Source organism: Leopardus geoffroyi, chromosome A1 (assembly GCF_018350155.1).
Source record: "Leopardus geoffroyi isolate Oge1 chromosome A1, O.geoffroyi_Oge1_pat1.0, whole genome shotgun sequence".
Taxonomy (NCBI): domain Eukaryota; kingdom Metazoa; phylum Chordata; class Mammalia; order Carnivora; family Felidae; genus Leopardus; species Leopardus geoffroyi.
Window position 1 is genome coordinate 191,035,511 of NC_059326.1, and position 24,058 is coordinate 191,059,568.

The 24,058-nt window shown below is 39.5% G+C and overlaps 1 protein-coding gene across 4 annotated transcripts in view; it reads right to left on the reverse strand.

The window, feature by feature from the left end:
- SGCD (sarcoglycan delta) overlaps positions 1 to 24,058 on the reverse strand; it is a 947,672-nt gene that overhangs the window by 206,779 nt on the left and 716,835 nt on the right. For all 4 annotated transcript variants that reach the window (XM_045436332.1, XM_045436340.1, XM_045436349.1 and 1 more), the window contains one exon: positions 10,744 to 10,845. In XM_045436332.1, coding sequence (XP_045292288.1) covers positions 10,744 to 10,845 — 102 coding nt within the window. The remainder of the gene's footprint in view (positions 1 to 10,743; positions 10,846 to 24,058) is intronic.

Below are 24,058 nucleotides of genomic sequence, written 5' to 3' on the forward strand. Positions count from 1 at the left end.
TTCCTGATCTTAACCCATTATAGCTGTTGTTACTATGTTACTGTTAGTTATGAGCTACCTCAAATCCTTGCAGAAGTTTGCATGCACGTGGGGAGAAGGAATATTTGCAGTAGGGCGTTGGCGTGAATATACATTTCTGAGTCTTTGAATTAATGAGATGTGCATGGTGGACCTGTGGGCATCACAACAGGCAGTAAGAAAGAATTTGGGGCAGCCTCCCTGACCAATGACCCTCAAGTCATACAATCAGATGTTCTTAGCCAGATTGTATGTGAAGTTTGGAACTACTTCTACTAAAAATGGCCATTACGGTTCTAAGGAACATCTGACCAAAGCCCTCAGTAACTCTTATATTTACAGCATGACCTTCATTTAAGAAAAGTATACACAGTCAATCGCTCCCAAATTAAAGGAAGAACATGAACCCTATCAGCCCATTTTAATTCTACGGCAACCAAAAGCCTCCGAGTAACTATCTCTGTTTCCCAGGATAAACAAACAAACACACCAACCATAGTATTAAGCATCGATCTACTCAAGACTGTTTGTCTGCTTTAAAAAAAAAAAAATGAGTAAGCAGCTGGTTCACACTATTGTCCACAACAAATTACAACACACAAAAAGAGAGATACATTTCGGGAACGGCAATCAGCTTCCCAGTGCAGATGGGCTTATAGATGACCCTTCCATCTTTTAATAATCTCCATAATTTATGTGTGAACAAAGAAATGCAAAGATGCCTTATGCACCCCTCTGACTTAGTACAAATCACTTTTATTTACTCGGGCAATACTTCATGGTCCAGTTAACTTCTTAATTAAAGACAGCAAGATGCTCATGTTCCATGCAAGTGGCATGGAAAATACTGTTTTATGTGCAATATGTTCAGCTGGGAGTTGAAGCTGTTTTGCTTGCTGAGGAGAAACCACTGCAGCTTTCATTTGGTTCCTCAACTAACCAGAGACATGGCTCTTCTCGTCGCAACTAAATTGTAACAGAGCCTCTTCAGACAAAGCTTGTACTTGTCTGCCATCCCACATTCGGCCACCCCCCACCTTTTCTTTGTCTCAGGCAGAGAATGCTGGATCCAAATTTTCAACTTTCTTTTCCCAATCTGCCTCTTCCCCAGTAATGCTCTGTAGTGGTCAGAGAATAGAGACCCAAAGAAAGCATGCTCTAGGAGTCTCAGGGAGGGGAGAGTGTGGCTGTAGCAGGCCAGAGCCTCAGCCTCCAGAAGCTCTGATGCTGCTCTCCTTTGCCGCTGCACTTGCATATGATTTCAAAACCCCCAGGAGCCAGACTGCTTGGGGAAACTGGGGCACAGAAGAGAACCAAAACAAAAAAGAAATATTAAGGAACAGTGAATCATAAATGACTAAGGATCTTAAGAAGCCAACCTAATTTCTGAACTCTGCATGGCAAGATTTATACATTCTCTATTCCGTAAACCAAGGGCTGTACCCTCAAGGGACTTCAGAGCCCCATCATATAAATAAATGCCTTAAAGCAGTTTGGGTATTATACAATAGTGCCTGGTGGAGACTGTGGCAAACCAGAGAACAAATGTCCATCTGAAGAAGGCAACTTCTACTCAGCCCCAGCCCTTAGAAATATCAAACTACTCTGCCAAATGTCTTTTAAACAAGAATTAGAAAATGTAGATTTTTTTTTTTAAAAAATGTGTAATCTTCAAACATTTAAATATGATAAAAATTCATATTAAGAGAAAAAAAATACTGTGTGAGGTAAATAAACTAGATCTATGAGCTGGATTCAGGGTACAACTTCTGTCATAGGTTTTCATACCAACAGCTTACTTGATAGTTCACAAGGTGGGTCACTGAAGTTACTTCATTTAACTCTCATAGATTTCTGAAGTAGAGAATATTATCTCAGTGATGAGATCAGCTATAATTAAGTCTGGTCTTATTGCATTATCCACTGTTGTCTCCAGTTCGTTCGTTCGTTCGTTCCTTCCTTCCTCCTCCCTCCCTTTCTTTCTTTTAGAGCTTTATATTCCCTCCAGAACTTAACATACCTTCCAGAAAGTTATTCCCCATGAGAGGGAAATGGCCAGCATCACTCAACTTATTGTACTGAACAGTGTCATGAGAAAATAATTTACCATAAAAATAGTGTGTTGATATAGAAGAAGACTAATATTCTGGATTTTTATTCTGACTTTGGCTTGGTAGAACTTGGGTACATCCCTACCTCCTTTCTGAGCCTTTGGGACTCCATCCATTAAATGCAGTGATGGTCTAACTGACCTCTTAGGGGCTTCAACTTCCACCCCAGATAGATCTTGGGAATTCTAGCTGGCGGAAAAACTCTTAATTCATATAATACTAAAATCAGAATGGAATTAAAAAAAAAAAACTCATCTTTCCATAAAACAAGGAGATGAAAGATCCAAATGTAGAAGTCCACAGTGAGAATGACCAGCTCAGACTTTCAAGGAGAATGCAGTATTTTCTCAACTTTCATGAATATTGACAAGGTGGTATACCCTCAAAGCCCATTTTATACGTGGAGTTCAGACTTTAATATGAACCAACACTTAGCCTGATTTTTGTACAACACCAGTGTTTGTGTTTTAATATTTAAATATTTTATTACATTTGGCTCTTTATAGATCATAAAATGAGTGGAAATGTCATTACTGGATCAAAATGTATAAGCATTTGTAAGGTAATTGATATGTGCTATAAAAGTATTTTTTTTCGGAAAGGGTGGACAAAGAAAAAATAAAGACTGTGCCAGTACTAAAACAATTTAAGCAGAAGATGAGAAACAAATGAATTGAACATTGGAAGAGTATAATTCACTGAAGGAAAAAATTAAAATTAAAAGCTATTTAACAGGAAATAGATTTCCTTGGAGGGCAATGAGTTTGTCATTAAGATGACATTTGAGAAGAGGAGGAAAGACCATCTGGTTCAGAGCAAGTTCAAACATCAGGTGATATGCGGGCCACATGACAATGATGCTGGTGGTGGAAATTACTGTCACCGTCATGGTCATCATCACTGTCGTCATCATCATCAGCAACGGGTGAGAGCAGGAGTCGCCATTCCTGGAACACTTACTTCACTACAAGTTCTGTGTTAGGCACTTCACAAACATTATCTTACTTGCAACCACCATGATGTAGCCATGAATACCAATGTTACAAGCAAGAAAACAAGAATTTGCCAAATTACGAAGGTTCTCAAAGATCACTCATCTGTCAAATGGTAGCACTTGCTGCCATCCAAGTTCAACAATATAGCACAGGGGTTTAGCCATGGTGTGATACCGTCTCTTGGAACAGGCAACTTTTAAGAACCACATTTAGTTTTGATATCATAATTCTACACACAGGTTTTAGTAAGTAAAGACATCTTAAAAATATGCGAGTTTTTATAGGATAAGGAAATTTAAAAGACATATAAATCTCAAGTCTAATATAATAATTTTCTACTTTATTCTCTTAAAGTAAACTAATTATTTATCTTCCTCCAACTTCTTTTTCTGCCTCTCCTCTCCTAAACTTCTAAATTCCATATAGTAATGGGCTAGGACCCCTATGCCCAGCCCAAGTATAGTTGGAAGTGAGTATAGAAATAAATTCACTTAAAAAAAAAAAAAGAAAGAAAGAAATTCACTTGCAACTTTCCCATTGCTGTAGGCCTGGCGCAACATACTTATAAGAGTAGCTACCCAGAGTAGCTAGTGTCCCTTCCTTTGTCACTTCACGGGAAGTTATGTAAAAGCACCATCTAGTTGCATCACTCTGCAAAGTAAGATGAGCAGTCTCTCCAAAGTAGGGATCTGCTACTTTTGTCCAAATTGATTCTTTGTGGTTAAAGATTTCCTTAGTATTAGTTCATTCAACCTATCTACTAGTAGCACTTACCAAAACTTTGTAACTGTATTTACCAATTAAAAAGAAGCCTATCAAACACAACACTCAAAAAACAAATACTCCAGTAAATAAACGAGCAGAAGATATGAGCATACACTTTTCCAAAGACATCCAGATGGCTAACAGACACATAACAAGATGCTCAACATCACTCATTATCAGGGTAATACAAATCACAACCACAATGAGATACCACCTCACACCTGTTAGAATGGCTAAAATTAACAACTCAGGCAACAATAAATGTTGATGAGTGTGGGGCGAACACTTTTGCACTGTTGGTGGGAATGCAAACTGGTTTAGCCACTTTGGAGAACAGTATGGAGATTCCTCAAAAAATTAAAAATAGAACTACCTTATGACCCAGCAACTGCACTACTAGGTATTTATCTAACGGATACAAACATGCTGATTTGAAGGGGCACATGCTCCCCAATAGCCAGCACTATTAGCATACGGCAATACTACTGACAACAACCAAAGTATGGAAAGAGCACAAATGTCCATTGAATTATGAATGGATAAAGCAGCTGTGGTATATATACACAATAGAATATACTTGGTTATCAAAAAGAATGGAATCTTGCCATTTGCAATTATGTGGATGGAACTAGAGTGTATTATCCTAAGCAAAACCAGCAGGATGAGAAAGACAAATATCATATGATTTCATTCATGTGGGATTCGGGATACAAAACAGATGAACATAGGGGAAGGGAAGGAAAAACAAGATAAAAATGGAGAGGGAGGCAAACCATAAGAGATTCTTAAAGAGAACTAAGGGTTGCTAGAGGGGAGGTAGGTGGGGGGGAATGGGCTAAATGGGTGGTGGGCATTAAGGAGGACACTTGTTGGGATGAGCACTGGGTGTTACATGTACGTGATGAATCAGTAGATTCTACTCCTGAAATCATTATTACACTATATGTTAACTAACATGGATTTAAATATAATTAAAAAGAAAAAAAGTACCATCATGTTGAAATGGTCATTTAAACGCAGAATTTTTTTGGCAGTATATCCTTTAACTTTACAAAATTCTGTGCTAATGCATTCAAGTAGTATTTCTAGAGACAGGCTGGTCTTTGGATGTCATGGTAGAATAGTTAATTTAGTGTGTGCCCTTTTCAATCTATTTTCTGAGTGGCACAATACTTACAGAAGCTATGCATCCATGTGGCTAATGCTAGCATGTCCTGGGACTTTCATTTAATTCCCAGTTGCAAGTTTTTGTAGGGATGAACATTTTCTCATTAATTTATCTTCCAAAGTGATTGCTATCACACTAATCAATTTGTAGTGACTTTACAGGGTTGCAACCTTCAATAATGAAATTGGATACAGTATTGAACGTTGTGTGGATTGCTTAACCAATCCCAATTCCTTTCAGATCAATGAAACACAAAAGCAATACTTCCATTAGTTATCCTCACTTAGAGGGGTTGAGTAATCTTCTTCAACAGGGCACTGATCTCTTTTCAATGGGCAGAAGAAATAAAGGCAGGTGTAATCTACAGGGAAATGATACTGCAGATACTTCTTCTGAAAAGACCCTCCCAGGGGTGGCTGAAGCAATAGTCAGGTGCATCAGCAAAAAACCAATAAGCTGAAACTGCCAGAATGGAGAAAGGAAGGGAAGTTGCTACGTGTGAGGTTCATGTGAGTGCCCTGCAAGGTTACAACTCAGTAGGTATGGCAAAGTCTATTGGTTGCCTATCCAACAGGCCTTCCACACATTCCTTGCTACCAGAACCCCAGTTTTGTTCAGCGGGCAATTACCCCTGTGCTTGAAAGAAGGGGAGCCCTATAGATTAAGTCACCAGCTTCGGATATCACTCTCCTGCCTTTTGGATCTAGCATATCTGCTTTTACTTTTTGTGAAAATCCAAACAGATACCGATTCTACCTTGGATGCCATGCTTAGTGTGTTATTCTCTAGTCCCTTCTCAGTGCTCTGATATCATCCAAAAGGGAAATACTCAAGGTCTATGCCCTGAACCACTTCCACTATCTCTCCCCAGCCAACCAAGACAAAGCAATTGCAGGCAAGCAAACACACACACACACACACACACACACACACACACACACACACACACAATCTTCTTTAAGTTGAATATTAAATAAATGGTTGAAAGATCTTGATAAAGTGATGTGGACAATGTATTCTTAAAATTATTCAGATACACAAATTGTATTATTCCATTTAAGTAAAGTTCTAAGAAATGCAAAGCAATGTGCAGGACAGAAAGCATATTGGTAGTTGGTTGAGGGACTATGAAGGGGTAAGGGAGAAACTCTTAGGGGTGAAAGATATATTCATTATCTTCATTGTGGTGATGACTTCATGTGTGTGTGTGTGTGTGTGTGTGTGTGTGTGTATATATATATATATGCAAAAACACTTCAATGTACACACTTTAAATAAGTGTAGTTTATTCTATATCAATTACGCTTCAAAAAAGCTCTTAAACTATTAAAAATTATTTAGATACAGAAAATTTACTGTTAATATATTATTTGGAAGAAAAAAGGTACAAAAGAATATGCAAAGTATGGTTTTATTTAAAAAATATACTTGTAGGAAATGCCTAAAAATGTACACTGAACTGATATTTTAAAAAAAAGTTTTTTTTAACGTTTATTCACTTTTTGAGAGACAGAGACAGAGCATGAGCAGGGGAGGGGAAGAGAGAGAGAGGGAGACACAGAATCCAAAGCAGGCTCCAGGCTCTGAGCTGTCAGCACAGAGCCCAACGCAGGGCTTGAACCAACAAACTGTGAGATCATGACCTGAGCCGAAGTCAGATGCTTAACAGACTGAGCCACCCAGGTATGCCTAACCTTGTGTTTTTCAAAAAAATGTTTACTCATGTATTTTTGAGAGAGACAGAAAGCACAAATGGGGGAGGGGCAGAGAGAGAGGGAGAGAGAGGGAATCCCAAGCAGGCTCTGCACATTCAGTGTGGAGCCAGATGGGGGCTCAAACCCACAAACCGTGACATCATGACCTGAGCTGAAGTTGAGCACTTACCTGACTGAGTCACCCGGCTGCCCTGGTATGCAAAAACTGTTAAGAGTGCTTCCTCTGCAAGACAGATTTAAGTGATACTTTATTCGGAATGATTTATTATTCAATTTTACAAATATCTACTGAGCATATACCATGTGCTGGAAATAGCAATAGGGTTAGGGAATATAGTGGGGAAAATCTGCACAATCTCCTGCTCTTCCTAATTTATATTCTTAAGTAAGAAAGAATGTCAAATGATGACAGTTACAAGGAGGAAAAAAAAAAAAACAGGGTGATGTTTCACATATGCTGTTACACTAAATGAGGAAGGTCTTTCTAAAATGGCAACATGTGAACTGTGAACAGGATGACCAGAAGGAGCCCTCTATGGAAAACATCCAGGAGAGAATTTTCTAGGCCTTCATGAGGAGTCAGGAGTTTATTCCGGGTGCAATGGCAAGAGGATGGAGAATCCTTTGGGAAGAGGTGGAGAGACTTGACATTTTGAAACATCCACTTTGGCTACAATGTAGATGTGAGGCTAAGAGAGAAAGGTAGCAGAGAGAGATGGACATTGCAAGGGTGTAGGTGAAGGAGGATAGGATGATGGCCGCAACCTGCAGGTAGCGCGTGACGGAGAAGAATAGGTACGGGCACTGCTTCAGCAACAGCTCATGTGATCTACGGACAGATTTTGTTATATTTGCATATCTGTAGGTCTTTCTTTTCTTCAGTGAGAAGATATTTATTCTGTTGTCAGAATAGCTAAAGAGCTCTATTCACTATTTATTTTTTGAAAGGAGAATACTTTCTAAGGACAATGAAAGACAGTCAATTCTGACACTCGGGTTTCCTTAAGTGATGACAAGAAAGCATGGAATTTAGCTCACTGATTTTTCAATATTAAAATAAGACTTTTGAGGTTATCATTACTTTTTAAGCTTTCTGTCAAGTATATCTTTGAGTTGGTATCATATGGCCATTGATTTTCAGATACGCTGGCTAAAAAATTTGCAAAAAGTTCAATTCCTGCACGTGGGCCTAAGAGATGTACCTGTATCCCCTTTCAAGTCTTCTGAAACACGCTTTTCAATTCCTTTATATGACTCTAATTCTACACCAAGGAAACTTATGTCAGGATATTTTATGCAAAAAATCAATTATTCTACCCATGATCTTAAAATCTGCTCTCTTGGGGCACCTGGGTGGTTCAGTTGGTTAAGCGTCTGACTTTGGCTCAGGTCATGATCTCACAGTTCATGAGTTGGAGCCCCACATCGGACTCTGTGCTGACAGATCAGAGACTGAAGCCTGCTTTGGATTCTGTGTCTCCCTTTCTCTTTGCCCCTCCCCGACTCGCACTCTGTCTCTCAAAAATAAATAATAAAATAAAATAAAATAAAATAAAATAAAATAAAATAAAATAAAATATTAAATAAAATAAAATATTAAATAAAATATTAAAAACATTTAAAAAATCTGCTCTCTTGCACCATATGTTGCTTAGCCAGATCATTTATATATTTACAGAAATATCACTAATATAGAAGGCTTGGCAAGCTTTATCCTACAGGCTATTTTTTGGTGGCCCTCAAGGTAAGAACATTGTTTCATTTTCAAAGAGTTGTAAAGAAGAAAAAAAAAACCAGAAGTCTAAAATATTTAAATATCTGGCCCTTTACAAATAAAGAGGTCATCACCAGTAGAAGGAAATTATAAGTCAAAACTAGTGACTTAAAAAGTTTAATCCAGAATAAGAAGATCGGTACACACACACACACACACACACACACACACACACACACACACACACTGAAATATTATGCAGCCATAAAAAGAATGAGATCATGCCATTTGTGACAACATAGATGGACTTAAGAGGGTATTCTGCTTAGTGAGCTAAGTCAGATGAGAAAGACAAATACCATATGATTTCACTCAGATGTGAAATCTGAAAAAAACAAATGATTAAACAAACTAACAAAAAACCAAATCATACCTATAAATACAGAGAACAACTCCGTTTGCCAGAAAGCCAGTGAGTCAGGATGGGCAAAATGAGTGAAAGGGATTAGAAGATACAGGCTTCCAGTTATGGAATGAGTAAGCCACAGGAATAAAAAATACAGCATAAACAATATAGTCAATGATATTATAATAATGTTGTACAGTGTCAGATGGTAGATACACTTGTTCTGAACATAGAGTAATATATAAGCTTGTTGAATCACTTTTTTTAACCTGAAACTAATAGAACATTGTGCCAACAATACTCAAAACAAGTTTAATACAGGTAAGATTAATCTAAAGTACAACTAGTAACTCAAAAGATGATTTAACCAACTTGCCAGGCTGAGAGAAATAAATACAGATCGAAGCAATGCTTCTAAGAGTGATTTCTTAAATGCTGGAAATTGACTATTTCCATTCAGTTCAACGTGGAATCATCACTCAGCCCTCCTTATTATAATCTTATCTCATGATTCCTTCTAGGATGCAATTTCTTCAAAGATGAGAGATACTATAAATACAGTACTCTTTGTACTTTAGTGCTAACTCAGTGTGCTATGAGTTCCAGTTAAATTTTATAATCACTGATTGGGTTGCTGAAGTGATTTTCTCTTTTTGATAATTTTAACATCACGACTCCCTCCGTTTTACTAGGCACACAAAGAAGTAAACTTATTGGCAATTCAGTAGTTGCATCCAGTTTAACAGAATTCAGTAGTTTAGACAGCATTCAGATAAAAGTACCCACTGCATAAAGTTGCTGAATTTCATTAATTATGCCCATTGATGCACGCCATGCAAATAACACTTTGGGGAGCTTTCACATTACTCTTTGTTTGCAGGTGGGCATGAACCAATCCCAGAAGAGCAAATGCATTAACAATCCTTTTCAGACAGCAAATTCCACCATCCCACCAAAAAGACGAACACAGAAACAAAGCCAAAGAAACAACTGAGAAGAAAAAAACACTCAAAAGCAAAAATTAATTCTGATCGTATTGCTTAATAAAAGCAAACCAGAAATCACTTCTATCGTGACAAAAGTAACAGATGAGAGAAAAAGCTTAAGTAGGAGACTCTGGTTAATAGAAACATTTTGGAATTCGATTTCCTGCACTGGAGTCCCTGGTCTACTACTTCGTAAGTGTGTGGCTTTGAACACAGTACCTCACTCAGGCTCAATTCTTGAATCTGTAAAATTGAGGTGACAATAATTGCCAACCCTATGGACAAATCTGTGGATTAAATTAGGTAATGGTAATGCCTGCAAAGCAGCAAAGTACATGGAACAGAGAGCATTAATACCAGATTAATACCAGACCAGAGTAATTAGTACCATTTCAGAGCATGGTTGCTGATTACCGAATTGATTCTAACCAACCTTGGCTACCTTGTCCAAATTCTTAATGAAAAACAAAATTCTAGTTCTTTACTTCTGTGTTTCTAAAGATAGTATCTAAAGCACTTGGCAATTAAAAAATGATAGCAATACTTTTGGGATTTGTATAGTACCTAGAGCACATCCACATTTATTTTCTTGGCTTATTTGCAGCAGAATCTAGAAAAGTTCATTAACAGAGGTTATTACCCTCTTTTTGGCAGGAATAAAGAAAGGCTCGGAGAGGTCATCATCATCGTTTACGGTACCACAGCAAGTGCTTATGCTTGAGACTTCAGATATGAGCATATCTCACTACCTATATTATCATTCCTTCCCATAATCCTCTATACTCTGCTGATGGCTGATGATAAATTTCCCCAGATCTAGAGTCAAGAAAAACAACCATTCCTTTTTCCTGCAGCAGAAACTTACTGGTCGGGACTGGATTTCTTTGGCGTAGAGAGGTTGCAAGAATTCGGAGTCTCCTTCTAGTTTTAGACCTTTGTCTGTGATTCTCAAGTTCCCCATTCCATCCTGAAATAGAAGCAGAGAGATAACATAGAAAATGCAATTAGCCAATATTTCGAAAAAACCTCAGGCTTTCAAAAACGTAAACAAAGTATTGCCCCCTTTTTTTTGAGAGGGTGAAATGAGAGGAGGTCCAATAAAACACTAGGAAGTATTGTTCAATGCAATTATGCATATTACCCTCTTTGCTCACTTATTCTGAGAAAATTCTATTCCAAGCAATCTGTAATGCCCCTAGTCATTTACTAGCACAGATGAAGGAAGCCCTTTTGCTAGGGAGTGCAGAAAGAAGGGAGCCAGGAAGTGAGTGGGATAGAAGAAAAAGATAATTCCTCAGGTTAAAGAAAAAGGTCCAGTTTCCAAAACTTTATGCAGAAATTGTTAACTGGTAGCCTCATGGTCAAATCCAGTTTTTGGACAGGGTATGTTTTTCTCACAAAATATTTAAGAAGTCAAATTAGTTACCAACATTTTTACCAATATTTTATTATGGAGATATTAAAATGTATACAAATATAGAAAGTGTAAATAGCACACACCTGTGTACCTGTCATTTGTCTTCAACAATGATCCATTTATGGCTATCATTATTACTTTACCCACCACACTCATCTCATTTGGTTAAATATAACCATCACTACCACCATCACAACAAAAAATAAATAAAATCATTAATATCATTTAATGCTCAGTGTCAATGTTCAAATTTCATTCATTTAAATTTTCTCTCCTTACATTTGCTTATTTGGATCAAGTTCCCTGCTGTAATTAGTTGGTACATGAAATACTAGGTCATCTTCTGAAAGTCTCCTAAGTCAGTCAGTTTCTCTCTCACATCCATACACATATACATACTTTATTCGATAAAGAAAACATATCATTTTTGTGATAGCATTGCCCAGAGTTTACATTTTGTTGAGCATTCCCATAATTTCACACAATGTGTTCTTCTGTCTCCTGTATTACCTATAAATTGGTAGTTAGATCAAGAGGCTTGAGAACTCAGTTTTATAGGAAGAACACATTCTAAGAAATGGAATATATTAGTATTCTGTTGCTACTATCACAAATAACCATGAACTCAGTGGCTTAAAACAACACAAATTCATTATCTTACAGTTTTGTACATGTCTGATTCAGGACTCAAAGGGCAAAAATCAAGGTGCCAGCAGGTCTGTTGCACCCCTTCCTGGAGGTTTTAAGGGAGAATCCAGTTCTTAACTTTTTCTAGGTTCTTGAGGCTGCCCACACTCCTGGGCTCATGGCCTCTTTCATCTTCAAAGTTCACATTGACTGGATGACTCTGACAATGAATCTTCCACCTCCCTCTTCCACTTTTAAAGATCCTTGCAATTTCACTGAGCACACCTAGATAATTCAGGACAATCTCTTCATTTTATTTATTTATTTATTTTTTTAATTTTTTTTTCAACGTTTATTTATTTTTGGGACAGAGAGAGACAGAGCATGAACGGGGGAGGGGCAGAGAGAGAGGGAGACACAGAATCGGAAACAGGCTCCAGGCTCCGAGCCATCAGCCCAGAGCCCGACGCGGGGCTCGAACCCACGGACCGCGAGATCGTGACCTGGCTGAAGTCGGACGCTTAACCGACTGTGCCACCCAGGCGCCCCAATCTCTTCATTTTAAAGTCATCTGATTAGCAACCATAATTCTATCCATAATGTTAATTCTCTTTTGCCATGCAATGTGACATATTCAGTGGTTTTGAGATGGGGACAATGACATCTTTGAACTGGAGGGTATTTTTCTAATACATGCTCTGTCAGGAGACATACAATGTCTTCCACGGTGATGTCATCAGCCACTGGTGATCTTTGCCCAGAGGATCTATTACTTCACTAGAGATTTCAAATTGGTGATAAACTAATTCTATTATTTCTTAATTTATTCGTTGGGGTATTCTATTAGGAAAAAGTGCATTTCATCAACTGTTACCCTAAATTATGGTTTACAAAAACCTGAAAGGTGCTTGATTTTTCCTCCTTTATTTATTGATCCTCAAAATATTGGTCACCTAGTATCCTCCAAAGATAACCAATGAGTGCTTTTTTCTTTTCTAAGAATCATTATGGACATTTTACTTGCGTCATTCCAGTGTAGTTTTTATTGTTATTGAAGTTCTAACTGTGCTACCCTTGCTCAGCAGGAATCTCTTCAAGTTGGTGTCTAGGTCATTTTAATATGACCCAGTAGTCTTTGATGGACCTTATGCTTCTGGTATGACAAAATGATCTAGAGTTATTTCACAGAACATCCTGTCCCAGGCCTGGAACCAGTCATTTCTACTAAGAACACCTGTGGCAGCTTTTTGTAGTAAGTAGTAATTAGAAACCACAAACTGAGAGCTTCGGGTGCTCATTGCTACTGGGTTGATCCTTGTTTCTGTGGACAGAGCTGGAGAATAAGTTCTGAATGTTGTTTTTTTTAATAAAATAAACTACAAATTCTCATTAAACTTCAATTCAAATTTAGGACTTGAATGTTTCCATTGAATCTCATAGATGTGACAATGTTATTACCTTTCTTTCAAACCAAAAATCTGTGTTCTCAGTAACAAGAAAATGATTACTCATTTGATTTAACCCACAATATACAGTCACTACTATTCTAACATGATTAAGCAGAGCAATTTAAAATTTGTCTTAAAACAACTCTACAGCACATCCTACTAGGAAGGTACGGTCAAATGACTGGATTTCAAAACCACTTGAAACAATTCCATTATGTATAGTTAGGTTATGCCACCAACCTGCTGTCTGGTAAGGTTTAATCATTTCATTCCCCACCACCTTTCAATTTTTCATGAATGTTTTAAGGTTCAATTTTGTATTATAGTTCTGTGAACTGTTCAGTGGGACCAAAGTCAAATCTACAAAACAACATGTATTCAAAGAAGTCTAGCTTCTTTCCTTGTCCTTCCACCATGTTTCCTTTTTTCCAAATAAGTGTGGGTGTGTATCTGTATCACTCAGTGTTCTCCAGGGAAACAGAACGAACACACACACACACACACACACACACACACACACACACACACACTCATTTTAAAGAGCTGGCTTTAGCAATTGTGGAGGCTGACAAGTTTCAATATCTGCAGTTAGCAAGCCAGAGACCCATTTTATTTATTTATTTATTTATTTTTTTTTTTAAATTTTTTTTTCAACGTTTATTTATTTTTGGGACAGAGAGAGACAGAGCATGAACGCGGGAGGGGCAGAGAGAGAGGGAGACACAGAATCGGAAACAGGCTCCAGGCTCCGAGCCATCAGCCCAGAGCCCGACGCGGGGCTCAAACTCACGGACCGCGAGATCGTGACCTGGCTGAAGTCGGACGCTCAACCGACTGCGCCACCCAGGCGCCCCAGAGACCCATTTTAAAAAAACAATATACACATACATATATAAAAACACACATACACACACACATACTTTTTAAAAATGTATTCCTGGGGCGCCTGGGTGGCGCAGTCGGTCGAGCGTCCGACTTCAGCCAGGTCACGATCTCGCGGTCCGTGAGTTCGAGCCCCGCGTCGGGCTCTGGGCTGATGGCTCGGAGCCTGGAGCCTGTTTCCGATTCTGTGTCTCCCTCTCTCTCTGCCCCTCCCGCGTTCATGCTCTGTCTCTCTCTGTCCCAAAAATAAATAAAATGTTGAAAAAAAAATTAAAAAAAAAATGTATTCCTACATTTTCCCAAACACATGTGAAAACTGAAAGATTTAAATAAAAATTCCAGGTTTTCAGCTTCCTGTGAAGCTGGAAGCCTTGGGAAACCTGAGCCTGCCTTCTCTCATAGTCACCACTGGCTGGAAGTGAGTAGCTGACCTAGGCTATGTTAGGGACCATATACTCTTCAGTTTGCCAGTTTACACCCAGCCTATTTCACTAAGTTACATTTTCTCAGATTCCTCAAGTTCCTCTTGAGTCTACCATTTCTTCTCTCTGGCACTGCCACATGGTCTGTCCATCAATATATTCAGGACAGACACCACATTGGGGGGTATTGAATGACCATGTGGGAAATGGGCACTTTTCCCCATCCCTCCTTCATAACGGCACTTCAGCCTGTGGATGAGAACAGATTTTTCAGGTCAATATTGTCCTTTCATGGATAGCATGCCATCTGTATATTTCTATTTTTGGTACTTGCAGGCACAGCTCTGCCAAAAGGGTCCCAGACTGGGCATTCAAACCCAGTGTGAGAAGCAATGGCCTGAGGGTATGTTCATATCACACTAGCAGCAGGTACAATCCACAACCAAAGAAAAAAAAAAGAAAAAGTTAACACCCACCCAGTCCCCACCCCCCAAAGTATATGTCAATTATCTTGTTTTGGTTTATTCTTGATGATTTTTGTTAGTTGGAGAAGCAGACCTTTTCATAGAAACACATACTACCCCTGACATCTATAAACCAACTAAACTGGTTTGTGTGATGTGTGTTACATAAGAACGGCTAAACATTCTTATATAGAAAATTGTATTTGGGGTAATTAGCAAGCCTATTTAGATAAAATCTATCTCCCTCCCCTCTTATTAAAGTGTATAGATCTGCCATTCTTAATATTTAGTGGTAACTTACTATGTGCTTATTACTATACTCTGTTTTCCGTGCTTTATTTCATTTTTCTGAATTTCTACTGAAAACTACCATGTTTCTTCATGAATTTAATCATAAGGAAATAAAACTATAAATGCAAAATTATTTGGCTATTTATTGAGTTGCTCATCACCTTGCCAGTTATGAGAAAAAAAATTAAAACTTAAAAACTACCCAAAAGTTTCACTGTTAATGCAGAGCCTGACGCAGGGATCAAACTCATGAACCTGGGTTGAAATGAATAGTTGGTCGCTCAACCAACTAAGCCACCCAGGCGCTGCTGCATAATCCATTATTAATGAAATAATAACTCAATAAAGAAATATATGTGCATTTTTACCATTTTTATATAACTATATGTAAATATTCATACAGATACACACATACAATCATATGTGCACATAGGAAGAATTCTCGAAGAAATTTCATAGGGGAAAAATTCTAGAGAGAAATATACTTAAATGTTAATAATGAAAATCTTTACATGCCTAAGATATGAGTGTTTTATTTTCTTCTTTTTGCTTGTCTGTAGTGTGTCTTTTTCTATAAATAGCAGTTGTAATGAGAAAACTTGTTATAAAATAGTAAGTTCTCACTGATTTATTTACAAAATAGTAAGTTGCTTTAAAAAGTAACATGTGGGGGTGCCTGGGTGGCTCCGTCGGTTAAGCGTCAGACTTCGGCTCAGGTCATGATCTCGCAGTCCGTGAGATCGAGCCCCACGTCGGGCTCTGTGCTGACGGCTCAGAGCCTGGAGCCCGTTTCAGATTCTGTGTCTCCCTCTCTCTGACCCTCCCCCGTTCATGCTCTGTCTCTCCCTGTCTCAAAAATAAATTAAAAAAAAAAGTTAAAAAAATAAATAAAATAAAAAGTAACGTGTCAATAATCCATGTCATATACTAAGTGCTATACACATATCATCTCATGCCATCTTCTTTTTTTTTTATTTATTTATTTTTTTTTAAATTTTTTTTTTTCAACGTTTATTTATTTTTGGGACAGAGAGAGACAGAGCATGAACGGGGGAGGGGCAGAGAGAGAGGGAGACACAGAATCGGAAACAGGCTCCAGGCTCTGAGCCATCAGCCCAGAGCCCGACGCGGGGCTCGAACTCACAGACCGCGAGATCGTGACCTGGCTGAAGTCGGACGCTTAACCGACTGCGCCACCCAGGCGCCCCTCATGCCATCTTCTTAATGATCCTATGATATAGTCTTTATTTTTCTTATTTTACAGATGAAAAAATATACTGATCCATAACTTGCTCATAATTGCACAGCTAGTTAATTACAGGATCAGGAATTTGAACCCAAGTCTTTCCAGTTCAGACTATATGCTCTTACTCATTATTCTAACCTCATCTAATGTTTGCAAAAGTAATATATGTAAGTATCTGCTGGATTGCATTCTGCCATTTTGATTTTCACTTACTTCGTGAGAGCGCTCGGTGATGGTACAGAGAGCCCTCTCCAACTGCAAGAATAATGCCATCTGTTCTTATGGTCAAACACCTCTATTCTCTCTTTCCGGGGTCCAGAATTTCTTTATTATAACCCAACTATTTTCCATGCCAAGGAGCATAAGCAAAATGAATCATCTGCTATTTCTGGAAAGACTGCTATGTAGATAATCGTGTACTGCAAACCATGGGGAGTCAGAAAAAAAGAAGGCCTCTCCTTATCCTTCCTCAGAGACAGTTTATAATACAGGTGGCACACAGCCAGAGTGAAGGAGAAGCCAGATGACCAACATCTGAGAAATGCTCATGTCATCCAACAGGCAATGGATTCCTTTGCAACAGTAATTTGAGATTTACTTCAATACCTCTTTTGGTAGGAAACTTAACATAAACTTGCCAGATCTCTACCATTTCATTCAGTTATCTGTTCTTCCTATTCTTGTGAATCATCACTTCATTTTTCCAGTCTTCATCCCAATCCCTAGGTCTGCCTAAAGTATTAGTGGGAAAGGTCTACAAGTAGTATAATTTTTTGTTATTGGCGCCTATATTCTAAATATAATACAAATTAGAGTGTCCAATTACATATGTTCCCACATTAGAATCTTCTTTATGGCTTTGGAACAATTAGACTGGATTGATACACATCAAAACAACTTGAGAATAGCCTTATTTAAAACATTTCACCTTTAACTGCAGACGTAAGAAGCTATCAGTATTATTAAGATAGGAGCTTTAGGTCAGTTTTAAAGCAAAATCTCCCTCCCAGTAAGATGCAAAAGAGGCATTTAGATGGAAGATTCACAGTCATTTCAAAAGTAATTAGGAGGAAATAGAGCTTTATGTCCCCCTGTTCAAATGGTAAAACTTCAATATTCTTAAAGGCAAGCATAAAAATTCTAGCAGCCAGAAAGCTGGGCTCTACAGGGCCAGATCTGTCCAGTTAGTGGTCCTAAAGTCTATAAAGCATGCTCAAAACAAAAGTGGGGGGTCAGGATCCCACTGTCATCCCAGTTGGGGCAGGGCTTCTCCTGTCCTATATATTGCAGTACACCACTGTCTACCCACATGCCTGGCACACAGGGCTTTTCACACGTACATGAGGAAATCTCAGTATTCTCTCAAATTTAGAATGGCCTCCGTGTAAGGTGTTTTGAGGGAAAGAGGGGTTGGGGGTGGGGATGGGAGCAGAGGTGGGTACAATCCAGAGACTCTCCCTTTGGGGTGGTCCAAGAATGATGACATTTGTTCTTTTTTATGCGGTTGAGACTGGTTGGTTGTTTCAAATGGACCGTTTGCTACAAAATGAGTACAGAATAAATAAAGAGATTTCCGAGGGGCAGGACAATGGACTGAAATATTAATTTGTTTCTTTCTTCCCAGCTCTCACGCTGACCCCTGGCCACTTTCACTGCCATTTCAAATAGGTTCCTAGGCTTTGTAATTATGAGGCTTAGAGATTTTGAGAGCAAAGGAGCATAGGCAGCCTGAAAGCAGTGGGGTTTCTTATCTTTTGTGAAAGGTAACTCTCACTGAATGGACTATGTTAGGAAGGGAGGTGAGAAAGAGAAGTTTTCCAAAGGCGGGGGGGTGGGTGGGTGGACAAGAGATTTGTCAAGGCCATGAATTCTAGAGGCCACTGTCTTCCAGGGTCCCCAGGAGGGGATACGACCTTAGAAGGAAGTGGCTGTGGGGTTCCAGCTTCCCCAAAGTCTCCTTTCCACAGCAATGGCAGAGAGGTCCCCTTCCCAGACTTAAAAGGACCACATGCTTGGGACCACGGTTCTCTCAGTCACTGCCAATGAAAGACAGTCACCGGTGTCCCCAGAGGCCTTCCCACTGGTGCTGGCAAAACACTGCGGTGTCCTCAAATTCCTGAGATGTGAAACGCTCTGCTGCCTTTTGTGGGGAGGGGGGGGGGGCTGGGAATTAGTATTATGTTGATTTAAAGATCTTGCTATTTCTTGCTCTTCTGATTTTCCTTCTGCATTAGCATCAAACAAGTTTTTAATTCCTTCAGCATATTTCCAAGCTGGAAGTACTGTCAAGTTCTATTTTAGGAATCAAGTTGCAAGCCTATCTCCTGCTGAGCAATTTTAATGGCAGGCATTACTTGGTTTTGTTGAAGGGTGAACCATTTTTATCTATACACAAGTTGCTTCAGAATGTAAGCTTTATGAGGGGCGGGAGTTTTGTTCACTGTAGTCTCAATTCTTTTTTTTTTTTATGTTTATTTATTTTTGAAAGAGAGAGAGAGGAAGTGCAAGTATGAGGGGCACAGAGAGAGGGAGACAGGGAATCCCAAGCTGGCTCCTGCTGTCAGAGCAGAGCCTGACATGGGACTCCATCTCAATCAAGAACCATGAGATCATGACCTGAGCCAAAAATCGAGAGTCAGATACTCAACCGACTGAGCCACCCAGGTACCCCTATAGTCTCAATTCTTAAAATAATGCTTGGCTCAGCAAATATTTGTTTGATGACAGAATTTCTTCCTTCTAAAGGGTGCATTTTGAAGAGCACTGTGGTGATTACAAAATGTTAAAACCTAGGCTTATCTCTTGAGCAGAGTCCAATAGATCAGAACATGCATTCTCAACAAAGGTGATAGTGTCCCCAGTGGGTGAAATTTGGTGACTGGAGGGAGTTAAGAAAAATCTTAGTTTTTTTATGTATAAAGCACAAATCATGACTAGGTATAGAGTACATATACAGTATATGTGTAGCATTAAAAATTCATGAGTGGGGGGACAATTAGGGAAAAATATATCTAAAAATGTTCTGGGGGAGAGGAGGCAATAAAAAAAGATTGATAAATATTGAATCAGAGTGTCAGAGATATGGAGACTGCTCTAATTTTTTCCCCTTTAATCTATCTATAAATGGTCACTTCTGCCATTCACGTATGGAACCATCTTCTTTGGAGTTCCTCAGCCTGTAAAATGTGACAGAACAGAGCAGCACAGGTAAGGAGAAACTCCTTAATGTAATATTTAACACCGTCTTCATCTGGCACCTGCACACTTCTCCAGCCTCGTCTCCTGCCAGTCTCCCTTCTCTCTGGCACAAAATACGCTAGCAATTTCTCCCAACTCTTCCCCTTTTCAAGTCTTTGCATATGTCCTTCCTTGGGCAGTAATGCTCTTTCTAACCCTTCTGGCCCTCTCCCCAGTCCTTTGGTTCTTGTTAGATGTCTTTTCCTGGTCTGGGGTCCCTGTCTGAGGTCTCCTCATATCCTGAGCGCATCTCCATTAGAGCATTTAACGCATGGCACTGCAGGGATCCATTTCCATCTATGTCCTGCCTTGCCAGACTTCAATGTTCTTTGAGATGAGAAATACTGTGTCACTCGCTATTCAATCCCCGTGGCCCAGCACACACTATCTAAATACGTGACTGTGAGAGCAAAAGAGAAATAGGTTAACCCAGGGATGGTTCAGAAAGCGTGAATCCATACAAATATAAAACCGTAATATCAAAGCTACCATTTCCATATGCATTAGACAAAGCACCCTATTGACATTATCTCCAGTAATCCTTACTGGCAGTAGGCACGGTTCACCCATTGCACAGTTGAGAACTGTTGCTCAGACATGCTGACACACCCTAACTCGAAAACAAAAGTCCTTCATCACCACACTCCATGTGGCACTGCTAAGCTCTTAGTGGGTGCCCAGCCCTGTGCTAGAAGCCAAGTGAGGAGGCATGTAGATAGAGTCTCTCCCTTCTAGGCTAAAGGAAAAACACATGAGTGACGTACATGATGGCAAGGATGTAGATGCACAGGAACTCTCACATACCACTAACAGGAACACAACATGGGGCAAAACTTTGGAAAAAGGTTTGACTGTTAAAAAGTTAAAGCTGGAATTACCATATGACCCAGAAATTCCACTCTTAGCTACTTGCCAAAGATAAGTAAAAATGTATGTTCGCACAAAGACCCGCATGCAAACGTTCGCTGGAGTAAGATTCACAATAACCAAAAGGTGGAAACAACTCTAATATCTATTAAGTGATGAAGAGATATAAAAAATATTCTCTAGCTGTGCAACGGGATACATTTCAGCAATAAAAAAGATTAGATGCTGGTATGTGCTGCAACACGGATGGACCTCAAAAACACGCTAAGTTTTTGGCCTCAGACACAAGAGACCATGTATTGTATGACTGTGTTCATATACGATATCCAGTGAAGTAAACTGATGCAGAAAGTAGATGAGTGGTCGTCTGGGATTGGCAGTAAAGAGTTACCAGAAATAGGCTTGATGAATTTATTGGGGTCACATAAATTCTCCAAAATCAGATTGTAGTGACAGATGCATAACTGAGTAAATTTATTAAAAGTCATTGAAACATTCAGTGTAAGCTTTGAGGCGCCTGGGTTGCTCAGTCAGTTAAGCACCTGACTTCAGCTCAGGTCATGATCTCATGGTTAATGGGTTCGAGCCCCACATCGGGCTCTGTGCTGAAAGCTCACAGCCTGGAGCCTGCTTCAGATTCTGTGTCTCCCTCTCTCTCTGCTTCTCCCCTGCTCATGCTCTGTCTCTCTCTCTCTCAAAAACAAATAAACATTAATTTTTTTTAAGTCATTGAAACATATATTTAAAAGAGGGAATCTTATAGTACGAAATTTAACAAGTTTTTTTTTTTTTTAAGGGTAACAGACGTCTAATAATGTTCACAGAAAAGAGGAATCCGGTTTCAGAGACACAGTATTATGTGCTCCGGAATTCCCAAAATCAGCAAAGAGAACCGGTTTAGAGATGCGTGCCAGGGGAAGGACATAGGAGGTTAGAGAGAGTGCCAGTAAGAGACAACCCTATTATGTGCCTATACCTGGTATGGAGTTACTAAAGGAACAGGGTGGCAAGTGTCGGTCATCAAGGACCAAGGTGAGGGTGGGAGGAGTAGCAAGAAGGAAGACAGAGCTGAATTAGACATAGGACGTGTGTCTGTAGTCAAGGCAATCACATTGTGAGCTAGGCTATGGTGGTAATTGTTGGTCTTCTTTTCCAGGGAGCATTAAAAATATCAGTGCTTGATGAGTAACACAACAGCAAGAGAGAGGCCCAGATGACCGCTCAGTGTCTAGGTCAGAGCTTCTGATCCTTTGTTTGAAATGCTACAGAATCTCAAATGCATCCGTATTCCTTTTCTTTTACCACTGATGTCAATTTATCTTGTAGTTTTTCTTTCTTTTCCTTACTACTGCAAAGTTACCACAGAGCTAAAAGTTCATAGATTGGTTAGAACAGTGTGTGTGTGTGTGTGTGTGTGTGTGTGTGTGTGTGAGAGAGAGAGAGAGAGAGAGAGAGAGAGAGAGAGAGAGAGAAGGAGAAGTATAGAGGGGCAGAGAGGAGAGAGAGGGAGAAAGAAAAGAATGAGAATGAGGAGCAGGAGGAGGAGGGAAGAAAAAAGAGGAGACAGAGACAAAGTGGGGGTATAAGACACACATAGCTGCCAAATTGCTTTGGTGCCTCAGTGGGTCAGAAATTGTGATTCCTCACTTATGTTTTCTAACATTTCATAAAGTTGCTTTTAATGATTTATAGATCCAAGGCCATGATATCTGAAGCATTCTATATTTCCTGGTTGACAGTAGTAATGTATGGATGGACATTCTTTGCTGTATACTTTCCTGGGGGTGAGTTAATCAGCCAAAGAGGAGGGTTACACACACACACACACACACACACACACACACACACACACACACACACACCTATCTAACTATCTATCTATCTATGAGCCTAATTCTCTTTATTTTCAAATTGCTTTATACCTACTTGCCCTTCAGGGCATACCTATTAGTTTCTTTAGGAAATCTTCCCTGATTCTCTTAAATCCTTTAGAAGCAACCTTTCTTCAGTAACTGGAACACACAGACACAGACAGATAGATACACAGAACATTTCGGTAGGGCTAAGAATACGAGTTCTGCAATCAGAATCACGGGTTAAGCATTAGTTCTTCCACTTAACTTTCTATATCTCACTCTTCCTTATATAAATACTTCGATAACCAAGGTAATTATATCTTCTAAACTGAGGATTAAATCAGACAATCCATGTGCATCAGTCAGAAGAGGTTAGGTTGTACCATGATAAAAACAACAAAATGCTCAGTGGCTTCAAACAACAAAGATTCATTTCTCACCCAAGTTATATGTCCATGGAAGCATAACAGCAGAGTCAGCCAGGGATATCAGAGGATAGAGCAGCCATGATTTTGAAAATTGTGCTGCTCTCTGACTTTGGGCACATGCAGGGTTATATTTCCCCACCCACGTATGGTACTTTGGCCCTGAGATTTGTTGTAGCTTGTGAAATGTGAGAGTAAGTCAATTCAGAGCAGATGCTGTAGCAGCCAGGGCATGCCTGACCATGCTTTGCTCTTTCTTCTCTTCATTCATTCTCTCTCTCTCTCTCTCTCTCTCTCTCTCTCTCTCTCTCTCTCTCTCTCCTGAAAGCTTCTAGCAGGCAACGGCAGTATTTTAGCTGTATTTTTATCCCCAATCACCTGTAAGAACCCTTACGCTGAGTAGATAGACAGTAAATTTTGACTGACCAGATGAAAAGTCCTCTGTCAACCATAAAGAACCATGAGTATGGCTCGCAAATGAAGTCAGGCCTGGCTGAAAAGTCAACAAGCCCAAGATACCATCTATCCAGACCAGTACTGTGCTGGGTGGCCACCCAGGCAAACAGATCACCATGGGGATTGAGGTATACCTCTAGATATCAAAGATTATCGTGCAAGACTGTTTGCAAGGAAATGTAAGTACATCTCATGGAATCATAAGAGTATAGCACTTGGGTGCTGGCCTTGACCCTTCTGCTAGGTCTTAATGCAAACTTGGACAAGCCTGGCCAGTCTGAGCCTATTTCGTCCTACGTCATCGTGGGTAGTTGGACAGCATAAACATTAAAGTCTCTTCCACCTAAAAAAGTCCTGTATTATGAGGCCCAGGAAATGGGATGCTCTCTGGATGACAACAAATCACAGCTGTCATTGGGAACTGGTGCCCACAAATCCGAGGGGCTGCAATTAGGGCGTCTTATGTGACTTGAAGTTTGCCAAGGAAATTCTTGCAAAAACTCTCACAAATTACTCCAGACGCACACCCAGATTTGGGGAGG